We start from the raw sequence: 19,053 nt of genomic DNA, 5'->3' as shown, positions 1-19,053 counted from the left end.
GTAATTTAGTAAATTCACCGGAAGTTTGCGGGGGTATGCTAGTTCTGAACGTCACATGCTAATGTAAAAAGCTGTTTTTTGATAGAAATATGAACTTGATTGAACAAAACATGCATGTATTGTATAACAATGTCCTAGGTGTGTCATCTGATGAAGATCATCAAAGGTTAGTGCTGCATTTAGCTGTCTTCTGGGTTTATGTGACATTATATGCTAGCTTGAAAAATGGGTGTCTGATAATATCTGGCTGGGTACTCTGCTGACATAATCTAATGTTTTGCTTTAGCTGTAAAGCCTTTTTGAAAGACAGTGTGGTTAGATAAAGGAGTCTTGTCTTTAAAATGGTGTAAAATAGTTGATTGTTTGAGAAAATGAAATTATGAGATTTTTGCTGTTTTGTAGTTCGCGCCATGCTACTTCACTGGCTGTTGAATAGTGTCAGAGAAGTTAACTGACTTGCCTAGTTAAATAAAAAAAAATGTAAAAAGATATGTAGCGGTGAAATTATCATGTACGTTTTCGGCCACGTACCTGCCGTTTTCTGTTGTTTTAGGTGATTTAACTGCTTTAATGTATTTGGACCCCAGGAAGAGGAGCAAATGGGGATCCCTAATAAACACAAATATCAATCCCAAATGGATTGATTTCAATAAACTGGCAGCAGTTGTGATTATTAGGCCGTAGGAACACCCCATCTGGTCAAAACCTTGGGGGCTTCTCTGACTATCCCCTGGTTGGTAGCAGTGTGGTATATAGTAAGGAGACGAACCTGTCTTTCTCCGTGAGAGGTCCACTCGGAGCTTCATGGCTCCTCTGCTCTTGTCCTCCTTGTCAGTCCCAGCAGAAGGCCGCACAACCAACATCCCTGAAGGAGAGGACAGGAAATTAGGGTGTCAGCATGCTTTAGTTCGGCTGGCACATAGTAATCTGGTCTAGGGGAACCTGACGAAGGAACTCAATACTCTCCAGAAAAAACCTTTGCTTGAAAAAAAAATAAAAAAAAATAAAATACTGTTTGTTTTGAGATGCCTGTATACACTTCCTCAAAATAGTCAGAAAATAGTCATTTTGAGATGCCTTTCCAAATCATGTCCAATCAATTGAATTTACCACAGGTGGACTCCAATCAAGTTGTAGAAATATCAAGGATGATCAATGGAAACAGGATGCACCTGAGCTCAATTTCAAGTCTCATAGCAAAGGGTCTGAATACTTATTTACTTACGGCATCTGCTTTTTATTGTTAATACATTTGGAAACAGATCTAAACCTATTTTTGCTTTGCATTATGGGGTATTGGGTGTAGATTCATGAGGGGAAAAATTATTTAACCCATAAGGCTGTAACGTAAAAAAATAAATAAAAAAAAAAGTGGAAAGGGCTCTGAATACTTTCCAAATGTGAACAGAGACAGTTTCTACATCACCAGAGTACGGAGCAGGGTTACCCCCTAGTGGTATAATCAGGTACTGCAACAGTACGGAGCAGGGTTACCCCCTAGTGGTATAATCAGGTACTGCAACAGTACGGTGCAGGGTTACCCCCTAGTGGTAAAAGCAGGTACTGCAACAGTACGGTGCAGGGTTACCCCCTAGTGGTAAAAGCAGGTACTGCAACAGTACGGTGCAGGGTTACCCCCTAGTGGTAAAAGCAGGTACTGCAACAGTACAGTGCAGGGTTACCCCCTAGTGGTAAAAGCAGGTACTGCAACAGTACGGTGCAGGGTTACCCCCTAGTGGTAAAAGCAGGTACTGCAACAGTACGGTGCAGGGTTACCCCCTAGTGGTAAAAGCAGGTACTGCAACAGTACGGTGCAGGGTTACCCCCTAGTGGTAAAAGCAGGTACTGCAACAGTACGGTGCGGGGTTACCCCCTAGTGGTAAAAGCAGGTACTGCAACAGTACAGTGCGGGGTTACCCCCTAGTGGTAAAAGCAGGTACTGCAACAGTACGGGGTTACCCCCTAGTGGTAAAAGCAGGTACTGCAACAGTACAGTGCAGGGTTACCCCCTAGTGGTAAAAGCAGGTACTGCAACAGTATGGTGCAGGGTTACCCCCTAGTGGTAAAAGCAGGTACTGCAACAGTACGGGGTTACCCCCTAGTGGTAAAAGCAGGTACTGCAACAGTACGGGGTTACCCCCTAGTGGTAAAAGCAGGTACTGCAACAGTACGGTGCAGGGTTACCCCCTAGTGGTAAAAGCAGGTACTGCAACAGTACGGTGCAGGGTTACCCCCTAGTGGTAAAGCAGGTACTGCAACAGTACAGTGCAGGGTTACCCCCTAGTGGTAAAAGCAGGTACTGCAACAGTACGGTGCAGGGTTACCCCCTAGTGGTAAAAGCAGGTACTGCAACAGTACGGTGCAGGGTTACCCCCTAGTGGTAAAAGCAGGTACTGCAACAGTACGGTGCAGGGTTACCCCCTAGTGGTAAAAGCAGGTACTGCAACAGTACGGTGTTACCCCCTAGTGGTAAAAGCAGGTACTGCAACAGTACGGGGTTACCCCCTAGTGGTAAAAGCAGGTACTGCAACAGTACGGGGTTACCCCCTAGTGGTAAAAGCAGGTACTGCAACAGTACAGTGCAGGGTTACCCCCTAGTGGTAAAAGCAGGTACTGCAACAGTACGGGGTTACCCCCTAGTGGTAAAAGCAGGTACTGCAACAGTACGGGGTTACCCCCTAGTGGTAAAAGCAGGTACTGCAACAGTATGGTGCAGGGTTACCCCCTAGTGGTAAAAGCAGGTACTGCAACAGTATGGTGCAGGGTTACCCCCTAGTGGTAAAAGCAGGTACTGCAACAGTATGGTGCAGGGTTACCCCCTAGTGGTGAAAGCAGGTACTGCAACAGTACGGTGCAGGGTTACCCCCTAGTGGTAAAGCAGGTACTGCAACAGTATGGTGCAGGGTTACCCCCTAGTGGTATAATCAGGTACTGCAACAGTACGGTGCAGGGTTACCCCCTAGTGGTGAAAGCAGGTACTGCAACAGTACGGTGCAGGGTTACCCCCTAGTGGTAAAAGCAGGAACTGCAAAAGTGCGGGGTTACCCCCTAGTGGTGAAAGCAGGTACTGCAACAGTACGGTGCAGGGTTACCCCCTAGTGGTAAAAGCAGGTACTGCAACAGTACAGTGCAGGGTTACCCCCTAGTGGTAAAAGCAGGTACTGCAACAGTACGGTGCAGGGTTACCCCCTAGTGGTAAAAGCAGGTACTGCAACAGTACGGTGCAGGGTTACCCCCTAGTGGTAAAAGTAGGTACTGCAACAGTACGGGGTTACCCCCTAGTGGTAAAAGTAGGTACTGCAACAGTACGGTGCAGGGTTACCCCCTAGTGGTAAAAGCAGGAACTGCAACAGTACAGTGTGGGGTTACCCCCTAGTGGTAAAAGCAGGAACTGCAACAGTAAGGTGCAGGGTTACCCCCTAGTGGTAAAAGCAGGAACTGCAACAGTACGGTGCGGGGTTACCCCCTAGTGGTAAAAGCAGGTACTGCAACAGTACAGTGCAGGGTTACCCCCTAGTGGTAAAAGCAGGTACTGCAACAGTACGGGGTTACCCCCTAGTGGTAAAAGTAGGTACTGCAACAGTACGGTGCAGGGTTACCCCCTAGTGGTAAAGCAGGTACTGCAACAGTACAGTGCAGGGTTACCCCCTAGTGGTAAAAGTAGGTACTGCAACAGTACAGTGCAGGGTTACCCCCTAGTGGTAAAAGTAGGTAATGACAGGATCAGATTAGATAAATGGTTAGGAGTAGAGCAGGTAGACTTAAAATATTTAACCTTCATTTGACATTGTTGTTTATGCACCAACTCTACCGAACTGTTTCGGCTTGGAAGCATGTGTTTTAGTGTCCCAAATGACAACCTATTCCCTATATAGTGCACTACTTTAAACCAGATCACTATGGAACAATATTCCCTGTATAGTGCACTACTTCAGACCAAAGCCCTATATAGTGCACTACTTCAGACCAAAGCCCTATGGAACCCTATTCCCTACATAGTGCCCTACTTTAGACAAGAGCACTATGGAACCCTATATAGTGCACTACTTTAGACCAGATCCCATAACCCCCAACAACTGCTTCATCACCACCACATAAACCCTGAAAATCAACTCAGAACAGACCAACAAAAACATTATCCACAAAGTGTGGAAATGCACCTTTTGGCTCCACAATGATATTAAGAAGCACTAAAACGCATGCTGGCCCCAGGTCTAGTGGCCCCAGACCTTACCATCTGAGGCGCCATCTTCCTGTCCACTCTCGTCCGAGGTGTCCGACTCATTACCTCCAACTTGCTTGGCTGCGACAGCAGGCTTCCTCTTGGTGTGAGAAGAAGAGGGTGTCTCAGTCTCTGTTGAGCTCCCAGCCTGAGGAGCAAACAGTTATCATGAGAGTCTATTAAAAAACATCCAAGAGGAAAAAGCCTTAGAATAGCCCCTGAGTGATCGTATTGTCCTGTTATCTGCCACAGAAGCTACATTCCGGTAATATCCCAAATGGCACCCTATTCCCTATCTAGTGCACTACTGTTTTTGGTAAAACAATGTTTGTGCCGAAGTGGATACATTTTAAAAAGTAAGCAGGGGACATAGAAAGAATCTGAAGTTGACCTACATCCTCCTCCATCTGGTCTGTAATCGGAAGTTGATCTACTTCCTCCTCCTCCTTCTGGTCTGTAATTGGAAGTTGACCTACTTCCTCCTCCATCACCTGGTCTGTAGATTCAGCTGAGGCCTTACTCATTTTACCTGCCAACAACAAGAAATCCCACTATAAGGTTTGAAATTAGACATATTAGCTCCCAGTAATTTATTGGGTAAATCACCAACCGGAGGACAATCCATCCAGAAATAGTTGTTTTCAGCTCACCCTTGATTACTAATGGCTGTCAATGGGAATATAAAAGGAAGACCTCCCAGATTGCAGTTCCTAGGGCTTCCACTAGATGTCAACAGTCTTTAGAAAGAGTTTCAGGCTTGTTTTTTGAAAAATAAGCTGAAATTTGTAGTTTTAGTAAGTGTCTCCCATTTTGGATGTAGTGTTTGTTGCACGTTCCGGTGAGTGCGCGTACTTCGTTATTCATCTCCGGTAATGGTCTCCGGTATTACCCGTCTAAAATTGTATAGTTTATTTACATATTAGGGTACCCGAGGATTGATTAGGAACGTTGTTTGATATGTTTGGAAGAAGTTTATTGGTAATGTACGGGATTCATTTGTATGCATTTTGAACGAGGGAAACCGGTGGATTACTGAGTCTACTTGGTTGGAAAATGTATGTAATGCTTTTGTGTGCTGGGCGCTGTCCTCAGATAATCCCATGGTATGCTTTCGCCAGAAAGCCTTGTTGAAATCTGACAAAGCGGCTGGATTAGCAAGAAGTTAAGCTTTTAAATGATGTATGACACCTGTATTTTCATGAATGTTCAATATTACGATTTCTGTAATTTGAATATCGCGCTCTGCGATTTCACCGGATGTTGTCGAGGCCGGGTGCTAGTGCCACGCCTACCCAAAGAGGTTAACCAGGCCAGTTGAGAACAAGTTCTCATTTGCAACTTCGACCTGGCCAAGATAAAGCAAAGCAGTGCGACACAAACACCAGAGTTACACATGGAATAAACAAACATAGTCAATAATACAATAGAAAAAGTCTATATAGAGTGTGTGCAAATGAGGTAGGGTAAGGGAGGTAAGGCAATAAATAGGCCATAGTGGCGAAATAATTACAATTTAGCAATTAAACACCGGAGTGATAGATGTGCAGAAGATGAGTGTGCAAGTAGAGATACTGGGGTTCAAATGAGCAAAATAAATAAAATAAATAACAGTAGGGGGATGAGGTAGGTAGATGGGTGGGCTGTTTACAGATGGGCTATGTACAGGTGCAGTGATCTGTGAGCTGCTCTGACAGCTGGTGCTTAAAGCTAGTGAGGGAGATATGAGTTTCCAGTTTCAGAGATTTTTGTAGTTCGTTCCAGTCATTTGCAGCAGAGAACTGGAAGGAAAGGCGGCCAAAGCAGGAATTGGCTTTGGGGGTGACCAGTGAAATATACCTGCTGGAGCGCGTGCTACGGGTGGATGCTGCTATCATGACCAGTGAGCTGAGATAAGGTGGTGCTTTACCTAGCAAAGACTTATAGATGACCTGGAGCCAGTGGGTTTGTCGACGAATATAAAGCGAGGGCCAGCCAACGAGAGCATACAGGTCGCAGTGGTGGGTAGTGTATGGGGCTTTGGTGACAAAACGGATGGCACTGTGATAGACTGCATCCAATTTGTTGAGTAGAGTGTTGGAGGCTATTTTGTAAATGACCTCGCCGAAGTCGAGGATTGGTAGGCTAGTCAGTTTCACGAGGGTATGTTTGGCAGCATGAGTGAAGGATGCTTTGTTGCAAAATAGAAAGCCGATTGCAGATTTAATTTTGGATTGGAGATGCTTAATGTGAGTTTGGAAGGAGAGTTTACAGTACATTTTACATTTACGTCATTTAGCAGACGCTCTTATCCAGAGCGACTTACAAATTGGTGCGTTCACCTTATGATATCCAGTGGAACAACCACTTTACAATAGTACATCTATATCTAACCAGACACCTAGGTATGTTGTTGTCTACATATTCTAAGTCAGAACCATCCCGAGTAGTGATGCTTGTCGGGCGGGTGGGAAGCAAATGGTTGAAGAGCATGCATTTAGTTTTACTAGCGTTTAAGAGCAGTTGGAGGACACGGAAGGAGTGTTGTATGGCATTGAAGCTCGTTTGGAGGTTTGTTAATAGCCTCAAAAAGTTATTCCTCTGTAATTTGGCCTTCGCCATGATCTTTCTGTACATTTGTTAATTCTACATTTTTTGGAAAGAATTCCTTACCGTAATCTTCATTCAGTGGGAGAGGATGAGACAGAAAAAAGAGAACATGTGCCTAAAATAATTAGCTTCCTCTTTTAAAATATAATTCGGAGAATCATAGATGACTCAGTCTTCAGTAACGAGTTTCTGCAAATTATTTTTGTTAGCGTTCCTGTATTGGAGATTCAGGAAGAATTCTGTGCATTTTTCTAAATTTTCCATCCAGTTTGCTTTATTTTTGTAATAGATTACATGACATCGTTCTTGAATAAGTTATTTTTGTTTTTCTTCTATAGGATGACGTCATGTAAGAACATTACTGATCAATCTGAGGAGTCTGTTTCATTCTGAAGATCTGTACCAAATCCCACCCTATTCTGCATGCACCCAAGTCAAATTTTGTATTACTTTTTTTAACTAGTCAAATGTAGTGCACTATAAAGAGAAAAGGGTGCCATTTCAGATGTAAATCAAGATAACGCTGGCTGTTAGACACTAAACTCACTAACAGCAAGGCTAGAATATAGATTATAACTAGAGTATTCAGTAGAGTACTATATATAGATTATAACTACTGTATTCAGTAGAGTACTATATATAGATTATAACTACAGTATTCAGTAGAGTACTATATATAGATTATAACTACTGTATTCAGTAGAGTACTATATATAGATTATAACTGCTGTATTCAGTAGAGTACTGTATATAGATTATAACTACTGTATTCAGTAGAGTACTGTATATAGATTATAACTACTGTATTCAGTAGAGTACTATATATAGATTATAACTGCTGTATTCAGTAGAGTACTATATATAGATTATAACTGCTGTATTCAGTAGAGTACTATATATAGATTATAACTGCTGTATTCAGTAGAGTACTATATATAGATTATAACTACTGTATTCAGTAGAGTACTATATATAGATTATAACTGCTGTATTCAGTAGAGTACTATATATAGATTATAACGACTGTATTCAGTAGAGTACTATATATAGATTATAACTGCTGTATTCAGTAGAGTACTATATATAGATTATAACTACTGTATTCAGTAGAGTACTATATATAGATTATAACTACTGTATTCAGTAGAGTACTATATATAGATTATAACTACTGTATTCAGTAGAGTACTATATATAGATTATAACTGCTGTATTCAGTAGAGTACTATATATAGATTATAACTGCTGTATTCAGTAGAGTACTGTATATAGATTATAACTACTGTATTCAGTAGAGTACTATATATAGATTATAACTGCTGTATTCAGTAGAGTACTATATATATAGATTATAACTGCTGTATTCAGTAGAGTACTATATATATAGATTATAACTGCTGTATTCAGTAGTGTTCTCCTCAATAAGGAGACTGGTAACGTTACTCAGTAATGGCACAGCCCATCAGTTTGAGTGGAACTTGGGCTCTATAAAATTACATTTTGGACAAGGGACCTAAATTAGCCGGATTAGGTTGGCCAACAGTTTCACATAAATGGGGCTTCCACCATTGTTTTTCTAAAGTAAACTTGGGAAATTAGCAACCCTGGGCACTAGCTAGAAAATATAAATAAAATTGTATTCGTCACATGCGCCATAAACAGGTGGAAACTAAAAATGAAATTCTTACTTATGGGCCCTTCCCAACAAGGCAACGTAAATAGTCTGAGTAGCCTTTTGATTAGGTGTTCAGGGGTCTTATGGCCTGGGGGTAGAAGCTGTTTAGAAGCCTCTTGGACCTAGACTTGGCGCTCCGGTACCGCTTGCCGTGCGGTAGCAGAGAGAAAAGTCTATGACTAGGGTGGCTGGAGTCTTTGACAATTTGTAGGGCCTTCCTCTGACACCGCCTGGTATAGAGGTCCTGGATGGCAGGAAGCTTGGCCCCAGTGATGTACTGGGCCGTTCGTACTCCCGTCTGTAGTGCCCTGCGGGTGGAAGCCGAGCAGTTGCCGTACCAGGTAGTGATGCAACCATGTACTGTTGTTTCTGCCGTTTTAGGCCACGTACCTGCCGTTTTAGGCCACGTACCTGCCGTTTTAGGCCACGTACCTGCTTTAATGTGTTTGGACCCCAGGAAGAGGAGCAAATGGGGATCCCTAATAAACACAAATATCAATCCCAAACGGATTGATTTCATTAAACTGGCACACCCCATCTGGTCAAAACCTTGGGGGCTTCTCTGACTATCCCCTGGTTGGTAGCAGTGTGGTATATAGTGAGGAGACGAACCTGTCTTTCTCCGTGAGAGGTCCACTCGGAGCTTCATGGCTCCTCTGCTCTTGTCCTCCTTGTTGTCAGTCCCAGCAGGAGGCTGCACAACCAACATCCCTGAAGGAGAGGACAGGGATGTCAGCATGATTAGGGTGTCAGCATGCTTTAGTTCGGCTGGCACATAGTAATCTGGTCTAGGGGAACCTGACGAGGGAGCTCCATACTCCCAGAAAAAATAAAAATAAAAAGCTGCAAAAGTACTGTTTGTCCATTTTGAGATGCCGTAGCCAGTCTACACTTCCTCAAAATAGATTCATTCTGACTAAGACAATAAGAAATCTGTAACTGACGTTTTTGCCAAAGAGATCTTAACACTTTCCCATCTAAGATGTAGGGTGCAGTATTCACAGAAGAGAAAATGTGCATGAAAACGAGTCATCTCTTGTTGAATGACAACAAAGACTTTCCTGAAGAATTCCTACTGTTGACAGATCAATGGGCATAGACTTAGACTCCAGAAAAAACCTTACTAAATGTCCTCAAAATATACAGTGCATTTCAGAAAGTATTCAGACCCCTTGACTTTTTCCACATTTTGTTACGTTACAGCCTTATTCTAAAATGGATTACATTGTTTTCCCCCCCTCAATCTACACATAATACCCCATAATTACGAAGCAGATTCGACAATTTTGCAAAGGTATTAAAATAAAAAAATCTGAAACATCACATTTACATAATTATTCAGACCCTACACACAGTACTTTGTTGAAGCACCTTTGGCAGTGATTACAGCCTCGAGTCTTCTTGGGTATGACGCAACAAGCTTGGCACACGTGTATTTGTGGAGTTTCTCCCATTCTTCTCTGCAGATCCTCTCAAGCTCTGTCAGGTTGGATGGGGAGCGTTGCTGCACAGATATTTTCAGGTCTCTCCAGAGCTGTTTGATCGGGTTCAAGTCCGGGTTCTGGCTGGGCCACTCAAGGACATTCAGAAACCTGTCCCAAAGCCACTCCTGTGTTGTCTTGGCTGTGTGCTTAACGTTGTTGTCCAGTTGGAAGGTGAACCTTCCCCCCACTCGGAGGTCCTGAGCACTCTGGAGCAGGTTTTCATCAAGGATCTCTGTACATTGCTCCGTTCATCTTTCCCTCGATGCTGACTAGTCTCCCAGTCCCTGCCGTTGAAAAACATCACCACAACATGATGCTGCCACCACCATGCTTCACCGTAGAGATGGTGTCAGGTTTACTCCAGACATGACGCTTGGCATTCAGACCAAAGAGTTCAATCTTGGTTTCATCAGACCAGAGAATCTTGTTTCTCTGGTCCTTTAGGTGCCTTTTGGCAAACTCCAAGCGGGCTGTCATGTGCCTTCTACTGAGGAGTGGCATCAATCTGTCCACTCCACCATAAAGGCCTGATTGGTGAAGTGCTGCAGAGATGGTTGTCCTTCTGGAAGGTTCTCCCATCTCCACAGATGAGCTCTGACAGGGTTCTTGGTCACCTCCCTGACCAAGGCCTTTCTACCCTGATTGCTCAGTTTGGACGGGCGGCCAGCTCTAGGAAGAGTCTTGGTGGTTCCAAACTTCTTCCATTTAAGAAAGATGGAGGCCACTGTGTTCTTGGGGACCTTCAATGCTGCAGAAATGTTTTGGTACCCTTCCCCAGATCTGTGTCTTGAAACAATCTTGTCTCGGAGCTCTATGGACAATTCCTTCGACCTCACGGCTTGGTTTTTGCTCTGACATGCATTGTCAACTGTGGGACCTTATACAGTATGGTGTGGGGTTACCCCCTAGTGGTAAAAGCAGTTACTGCAACAGTACGGTGCAGGGTTACCCCCTAGTGGTAAACGCAGTTACTGCAACAGTACAGTGTGGGGTTACCCCCTAGTGGTAAAAGCAGATACTGCAACAGTACAGTGCAGGGTTACCCCCTAGTGGTAAAAGCAGGTAATGACAGGGTCAGATTAGATAAATGTTTAGGAGTAGAGCAGGTTGACTTAAAATATTTAACCTTTATTTGACATTATGTTCTTTATGCACCAACTCTACCGAACTGTTTCGGCTTGGAAGCATGTTAGCTTTTATAGTGTCCCAAATGACAACCTATTCCCTATATAGTGCACTACTTTCAACCAGATCACTATGGAACAATATTCCCTGTGTAGTGCACTACTTCAGACCAAAGCCCTATGGAACCCTATTCCCTACATAGTGCCCTACTTTAGACCAGAGCACTATGGAACCCTATATAGTGCACTACTTTAGACCAGATCCCATAACCCCCAACAACTGCTTCATCACCACCACATAAACCCTGAAAATCAACTCAGAACAGACCAACAAAAACATTATCCACAAAGTGTGGAAATGCACCTTTTGGCTCCACAATGATATTAAGAAGCACTAAAACGCATGCTGGCCCCAGGTCTAGTGGCCCCAGACCTTACCATCTGAGGCGCCATCTTCCTGTCCACTCTCGTCCGAGGTGTCCGACTCATTACCTCCAACTTGCTTGGCTGCGACAGCAGGCTTCCTCTTGGTGTGAGAAGAAGAGGGTGTCTCAGTCTCTGTTGAGCTCCCAGCCTGAGGAGCAAACAGTTATCATGAGAGTCTATTAAAAAACATCCAAGAGGAAAAAGCCTTAGAATAGCCCCTGAGTGATCGTATTGTCCTGTTATCTGCCACAGAAGCTACATTCCGGCAGTATCCCAAATGGCCCCCTATTCCCTATCTAGTGCACTACTGTTTTGGTAAAACAATGTTTGTGCCGAAGTGGATACATTTTAAAAAGTAAGCAGGGGACATAGAAAGAATCTGAAGTTGACCTACCTCCTCCTCCATCTGGTCTGTAATTGGAAGTTGACCTACTTCCTCCTCCATCACCTGGTCTGTAGATTCAGCTGAGGCCTTACTCATTTTACCTGCCAACAACAAGAAATCCCACTATTAAGGTCTGAAATTAGACATATTAGCTCCCAGTAATTTATTGGGTAAATCACCAACGCTTCGGCATCACTGGGCCTTCCTCAGGGTGATGTCATGAATACTTGAACCAGGTTATGTAGACAAACAGTGCAATTAGTGCAACCAATGACAATAGAGAGGGGTGTGTCCTAATGATTAAGTTAATTACAATAAATTAATGAAACTGTTCAAACAATAGTTTATGGCTTATTAAATATATTAGGCTTTTGTTATCATATAGAAACAATTTAATATTGTACATAATATTAGCATCAACATACATGGTTGTTTCATTGAATTTCGCATGTATTTAACTGTTTCCTACTTCTTTACATGTAATCTTTTGGTTCACCCATAATAAGCATCATCAACAGGGGGAATATATTAGGTGTACGCTAATTAGCTGTTGAAAGAATATATCCATTTACAAAACTTATTCATAAAAGAGAGCTTTGTTCATAAGAAGGGCCTGAGATTAAAGTCAATATTCAGACCACTAGGGGTCAATGTTTTTAGACAGGATCTCCAGTAAGCCTCCCTTTGTAGTAGTAGGATCTCCGTGTTTACCTCCTCTCCTTGGAGGAGCAACATGCTCACTGCCTGTGTATTGGAGGGAGGTGATTGGATGCTTAGCTTCAACGAAGTGAGCTGCTCTTGGATAGTCAATGTCCTCACGCCTGATTGAGCTGCGTTGTTTTAATTGTCTTTTCGTCTGTCCTACGTTGGCTTTTCCACATGAACAGGTGATGAGATAGAGTTATCATGCAAGACCAAGGTAGTAATCCAACAGGGATTTTTCAACCTGTATGTGGGCATCTGAAGGCTGTTTTTAATAGTGCTATTGCTCTTGAGCCACATTTGTAGTTCCCATTTGGAATGGGTGTCAAGAGCGTCTGAGTGGGCTCCAATATTGTGACCTTCCTGATAGACCGCCCAGCAGGGGGGGGTCCCCGAAGAGGTGGTCAGCGGATTAAATTACTATCAGGTTAAAGGCTTTTTCTTTTCCTAAAGTCAACTTCCAAGAACACTCAGAAGCAAAATAGCCTGAAGCTCAACAGCCTGATCAGGATCTAAAACATTACTGATAAACATGAGTCTGTTTCAGTCTACCCACCCTGCCAGCGTCACAGTCCAGCCCCCACCCTGCGGCGTAGGGGACGGGGTCGGGGACGGCCTCGCGGCGTCGGGGACGGCCTCGCGGGGTCGGGGCGTAGGGGACGGCCTCGCGGCGTCGGGGACCGTAGGGGACGGCCTCGCGGCGTAGGGGACAATATAGCTCTAACCACTAGGCTACCTGCCCCCCCTGTATTCAGTAGAGTACTGTATATAGATTATAACTACTGTATTCAGTAGAGTACTGTATATAGATTATAACTACTGTATTCAGTAGAGTACTATATATATAGATTATAACTGCTGTATTCAGTAGAGTACTATATATAGATTATAACTACTGTATTCAGTGGAGTACTATATATAGATTATAACTACTGTATTCAGTAGAGTACTATATATAGATTATAACTACTGTATTCAGTAGAGTACTATATATAGATTATAACTGCTGTATTCAGTAGAGTACTGTATATAGATTATAACTACTGTATTCAGTAGAGTACTATATATAGATTATAACTGCTGTATTCAGTAGAGTACTATATATATAGATTATAACTGCTGTATTCAGTAGAGTACTATATATATAGATTATAACTGCTGTATTCAGTAGTGTTCTCCTCAATAAGGAGACTGGTAACGTTACTCAGTAATGGCACAGCCCATCAGTTTGAGTTGAACTTGGGCTCTATAAAATTACATTTTGGACAAGGGACCTAAATTAGCCGGATTAGGTTGGCCAACGGGTTAACAAAAACAGGGCTTCCACCATTGTTTTTTTATTATGTAAACTTGGGAAATTAGCAACCCTGGGCACTAGCTAGAAAATATAAATAAAATTGTATTCGTCACATGCGCCATAAACAGGTGGAAACTAAAAATGAAATTCTTACTTATGGGCCCTTCCCAACAATGCAGAGAGAAAGAAAATTATAAAAAGGTAAAACAATAAATACAATGAGTAACGATAACTAGGCTATATACACAGGGTACCAGGCTATATACACAGGGTACCAGGCTATATACACAGGGTACCAGGCTATATACACAGGGTACCAGTACTGAGTAATGAGTAATGATAACTAGGTTATATACACACGGTACCAGGCTATATACACAGGGTACCAGGCTATATACACAGGGTAACAGGCTATATACACAGGGCACCAGGCTATATACACAGGGCACCAGGCTATATACACAGGGCACCAGGCTATATACACAGGGCACCAGGCTATATACACAGGGCACCAGGCTATATACACAGGGCACCAGGCTATATACACAGGGCACCAGGCTATATACACAGGGCACCAGGCTATATACACAGGGCACCAGGCTATATACACAGGGCACCAGGCTATATACACAGGGCACCAGGATATGGTGTGGGGGCTGTGCTTTGGCAAAGTGGGTGGGGTTATATCCTGCCTGTTTGGCCCTGTCCGGGGGTATCATCGGATGGGGCCACAGTGTCTTCTGATCCCTCCTGTCTCAGCCTCCAGTATTTATGCTGCAGTAGTTTATGTGTCGGGGGGCTAGGGTCAGTCTGTTACATCTGGAGTATTCTCTTGTCTTATCCGGTGTCCTGTGTGAATGTAAATATGCTCTCTCTAATTCTCTCTTTCTTTCTTTCTCTCGGAGGACCTGAGCCCTAGGACTACCTGGCATGATGACTCCTTGCTGTCCCCAGTCCACCTGGCCATGCTGCTGCTCCAGTTTCAACTGTTCTGCCTGCGGCTACGGAACCCTGACCTGTTCACCGGACGTGCTTGTTGCACCCTCGACAATTACTATGATTATTTGACCATGCTGGTCATTTACGAACATTTTAACATCTTGACCATGTTCTGTTATAATATCCACCCGGCACAGCCAGAAGAGGACTGGCCACCCCTCATAGCCTGGTTCCTCTCTAGGTTTCTTCCTAGGTTTTTGGCCTTTCTCAGGAGTTTTTCCTAGGGAGTTTTTCCCAGCCACCGTGCTTCTTTCACATGCATTGCTTGCTGTTTGGGGTTTTAGGCTGGGTTTCTGTACAGCACTTTGAGATTTCAGCTGATGTACGAAGGGCTATATAAATAAATTTGATTTGATATACACAGGGTACCAGTTCTGAGTAATGAGTAACGATAACTAGGCTATATACACAGGGCACCAGGCTATATACACAGGGCACCAGTACTGAGTCGAAGTGCAGGGGTACCAGGTTATAACATGGCTATATACAGGAAGTACCACTACTGAGTTTCTAAAGTGCAGGGGTATGAGGTACCTGAAGTAGATACAGTGCTTATTCTAAAATTGATTAAATAATTTCCTCCCCTCATCTACACAGAACACCCCATAATGACAAAGCAAAAACAGGTTCAGACATTTAAAAAAAAAACAGAAATACCTTTACATAAGTATTCAGACCCTTTGCTATGAGACTCTCAATTGAGCTCAGGTGCATCCTGTTTCCATTGATCATCCTTGAGATGTTTCTACAACTTGATTGGAGTCTACCTGTGGTGGACAACAAGACTCTCTGGTCTGATGAAACCAAGATTGAACTCTTTGACCTGAATGCCAAGCTTCACGTCTGAAGGAAACCTGGCACCATCCCTACGGTGAAGCATGGTGGTGGCAGCATCATCATGCTGTGGGGATGTTTTTCAGCGGCAGGGACTGGGAGACTAGTCAGGGTCGAGGGAAAGATGAACAGAACAAAGAGAGATCCTTGATGAAAACCTGCTCCAGAGCGCTCAGGACCTCAGACTGGGGTGAAGGTTCACCTTCCAACAGGACAACGACCCTAAGCACACAGCCAAGACAACGTAGGAGTGGCTTTGGGACAAGTGTCCAAATGTCCGAGAGGCCCAGTCAGAGCCCGGACTTGAACCCAATCAAACATCTTTGGAGAGACCTGAAAATAGCTGTGCAGCAACGCTCCCCATCCAACCTGACAGAGCTTGAGAGGATCTGCAGAGAAGAATGGGAGAAAGTCCACAAATACAGGTGTGCCAAGCTTGTAGCGTCATACCCAAGAAGATTCAAGGCTTTAAATCACTGCCAAAAGTGCTTCACCAAAGTACTGAGTAAAGGGTCTGAATAATTATGTAAACATGACGTAAGTTTATTTTAATACATTTGCTAACATTTCTAAAAACCTGTTTTTCTTTGTCATTATGAAAAACATTAAGGCTGTAATGTAACAATGTGGGAAAAAGTAAAGGGGTCTGAATACTTTCTGAATGACCTGTACAGTACATATAACTAGGAATAAAGTGGCAGATAAACAGTAAAAGCAGTGTACATGACACGTGAAAAAAGTTAGTGCAAAAAAGGGTCAATGCAGATAGTCTGGGTAGCTAGTTGGATAACTACTGAACAGTCTTATGGCTTGGGGGTGTAGAAGCTGTTCAGGGTCCTGTTGGTTCCAGACTTGGTGTATCGGTAACCGCTTGCTGTGCGGTAGGAGAAAGAACAGTATGACTTGGGGTGGCAGAAGTCTGACCATTTTTAAGGCCTTCCTCTGACACCGCCTGGTATACACAGGTCTTGGATGGCAGGGAGCACAGTCCCAGTGATGTACTGGGCTTTAAGCACTACCCTCTGTAGCGTCTTCCCAAACAGTTTCCACCCCCCAAACAGTTTCCACCCCCCAAACAGTTTCCATCCCGTCAAGATGCTCTCAATGGTGCAGCTGAATAACTTTGAGGATGTGAGGGCCCATGCCGAATATGTTCAGCCTCCTGCGGGGGAAGAGGCTAGTTACATGGATAGCTAGCTACCAAACATTACGGTCCGTTTTGTTTAGCTATTCATATTATAAATAACCTAACAAAATGTTAGGTAGATATCTAGCAAGCTAACTTCGTAAAATTCATTTACAACAGCTCGTTGTAAAGAAAAAAAACGACCCAGAGCGCTAGCTAGCTAACGGTTTACCTCAACGGCCCCGTTAGCCATTAGCTAACTAAGCTAATCCATTGACATTTTGTGTTATTTTCGGCGTGAAGCGATTCTGTTGCTTATCTCTCGAAAGGATCGCTTTCCTGTGTGGTTTGAGTACCTTAACTAGCATGGATCGTGTCTGCTTCCAGGGAGGCTATCTGGCATGCACAGAGTACATTAAAAAACCAGGCCAAATGGGAGAGAAACGGTGTACAGAAACCGGGCCTCATCCCATCAAATGCTAACGAACTAGATAAACGGGTTAGCTATTGAGCTATTTAGCATGTGCAGGTAAGTCAACCAGACAAAGTTATATGAGATCAACAAAACAGACATCACTGCAGCATGGCTTTCAGACATTCGTTCCCCGGGTAACACTGCAGTCCCACTGCATTCAGAGCCATGCACTGAAAGGCATGCACCGAAATGCTGCACCGAGAGCCATGCACCGAAATGCTGCACCGAGAGCCATGCACCGAAATGCTGCACCGAGAGGCATGATGCATCCGTTCATCCCCTCCCCCAGAATGAAATGTAAAAAAATTAAAATATCACATTAGTTAGCATGCTAGTTAGCAAGTAAACTGCAACTAGTTGATGCATTTCAAAGACACAACACAGGTGGAATTGTTTCGCGCACAATAGTTTTGTGATACAACATTTACCATTTCGGAAAGACTCACTAATAGATAGATAGATAGATAGGATAGATAAGATAGATAGATATAGATATAGATAGATACTAAAATCCCTCCCAGTATTATTTTTCCATACTGTAGCTAACTACGTTGCTCCGTTGTGCCGGTTTCCGCTGCGTAACACCGTTACATAGCTAACCAGCTAACTAGCCTAGCACAGCGTTTCAATGCAAAGTTACCAACGTTAGGAGGAAAAAGCCGAATATTACACATACCTTCTGTACTCTGTCGGCATTTCTTCAACGACTGAAGACACGTGTAGTTCTTGGCACGTCGTCCCGGAGATAAAAATAAAAAACAATGTTAATTCCCAGTAGTTTGTATTTTAGGAAAGAAAAAAAACATATATATAGAGAAAGTATTGAAGCAACCCTGTTCACCGGAGACAAAGCAAAGTCGCCATCATACCGGATGGCTGGAGACGCGCTAAAATGGCGCATTTAGCACACATCATATCGACCATCCTATTGGTTGTTGACTCAGGACATTCTGGCTTTCCGATTGGACAAAACGTTTTGAGCGTTCCCATAGGTTTAGAATTTAGTGCGTACCATAATCTCTTAATATCTACTGGTGATTTTTGTGTGTGTGTGTGTGTGTGTGTGTGTGTGTGTGTGTGTCCCACCTCTTTGCTCTGGTTTTTATTTGTTATTCATTCATGAATAATACACACAGAGGCAGGTACCACCACACTGTACACATTCTACAATGGAAATGCCACATGCATACCGGTACACACTATTTACTCTGATATTCTGAGCCTCCCATAGACGCAGGCTGCATTCTGGTCTCAGTCTTGAATTCAAACTCTATTGTACTAGATTCTAAACTATATTGCTTTCTAAACTATATTGTACTAGATTCTAAACTATATTGTACTGGATTCTAAACTATATTGTACTAGATTCTAAACTCTATTGCTTTCTAAACTCTATTGTACTAGATTCTAAACTCCATTGTACTGAATTCAAACTATATTGTACTAGATTCTAAACTATATTGTACTGGATTCTAAACTATATTGTGCTAGATTCTAAACTATATTGCTTTCTAAACTATATTGTTTTCTAAACTATATTGTACTAGATTCTAAACTATATTGCTTTCTAAACTCTATTGTACTAGATTCTAAACTCCATTGTACTGAATTCAAACTATATTGTACTAGATTCTAAACTATATTGCTTTCTAAACTATATTGTACTGGATTCTAAACTATATTGTGCTAGATTCTAAACTATATTGCTTTCTAAACTA

General features: G+C 43.0%; 1 protein-coding gene across 1 annotated transcript in view; it reads right to left on the bottom strand.

Moving 5' to 3' along the window:
- The window catches only part of LOC115163822 (transcriptional regulator ATRX-like), a 53,156-nt gene extending 34,928 nt beyond the window's left edge, over positions 1-18,228 (bottom strand). Inside the window, 7 exon segments of the mRNA XM_029716024.1 lie at positions 770-865; positions 4,235-4,370; positions 4,618-4,751; positions 9,096-9,194; positions 11,530-11,665; positions 11,912-12,003; positions 18,012-18,228. Coding sequence (XP_029571884.1) covers positions 770-865; positions 4,235-4,370; positions 4,618-4,751; positions 9,096-9,194; positions 11,530-11,665; positions 11,912-11,998 — 688 coding nt within the window. The 5' untranslated portion in view covers positions 11,999-12,003; positions 18,012-18,228.
- Positions 18,229-19,053: the final 825 nt, after the last annotated feature.

The sequence above is a fragment of the Salmo trutta genome, chromosome 3 (genome assembly GCF_901001165.1).
Source record: "Salmo trutta chromosome 3, fSalTru1.1, whole genome shotgun sequence".
NCBI classification, from domain to species: domain Eukaryota; kingdom Metazoa; phylum Chordata; class Actinopteri; order Salmoniformes; family Salmonidae; genus Salmo; species Salmo trutta.
The sequence above is the reverse complement of the archived record's forward strand: the minus strand, read 5'-3'. Positions and strand labels throughout refer to the sequence as shown.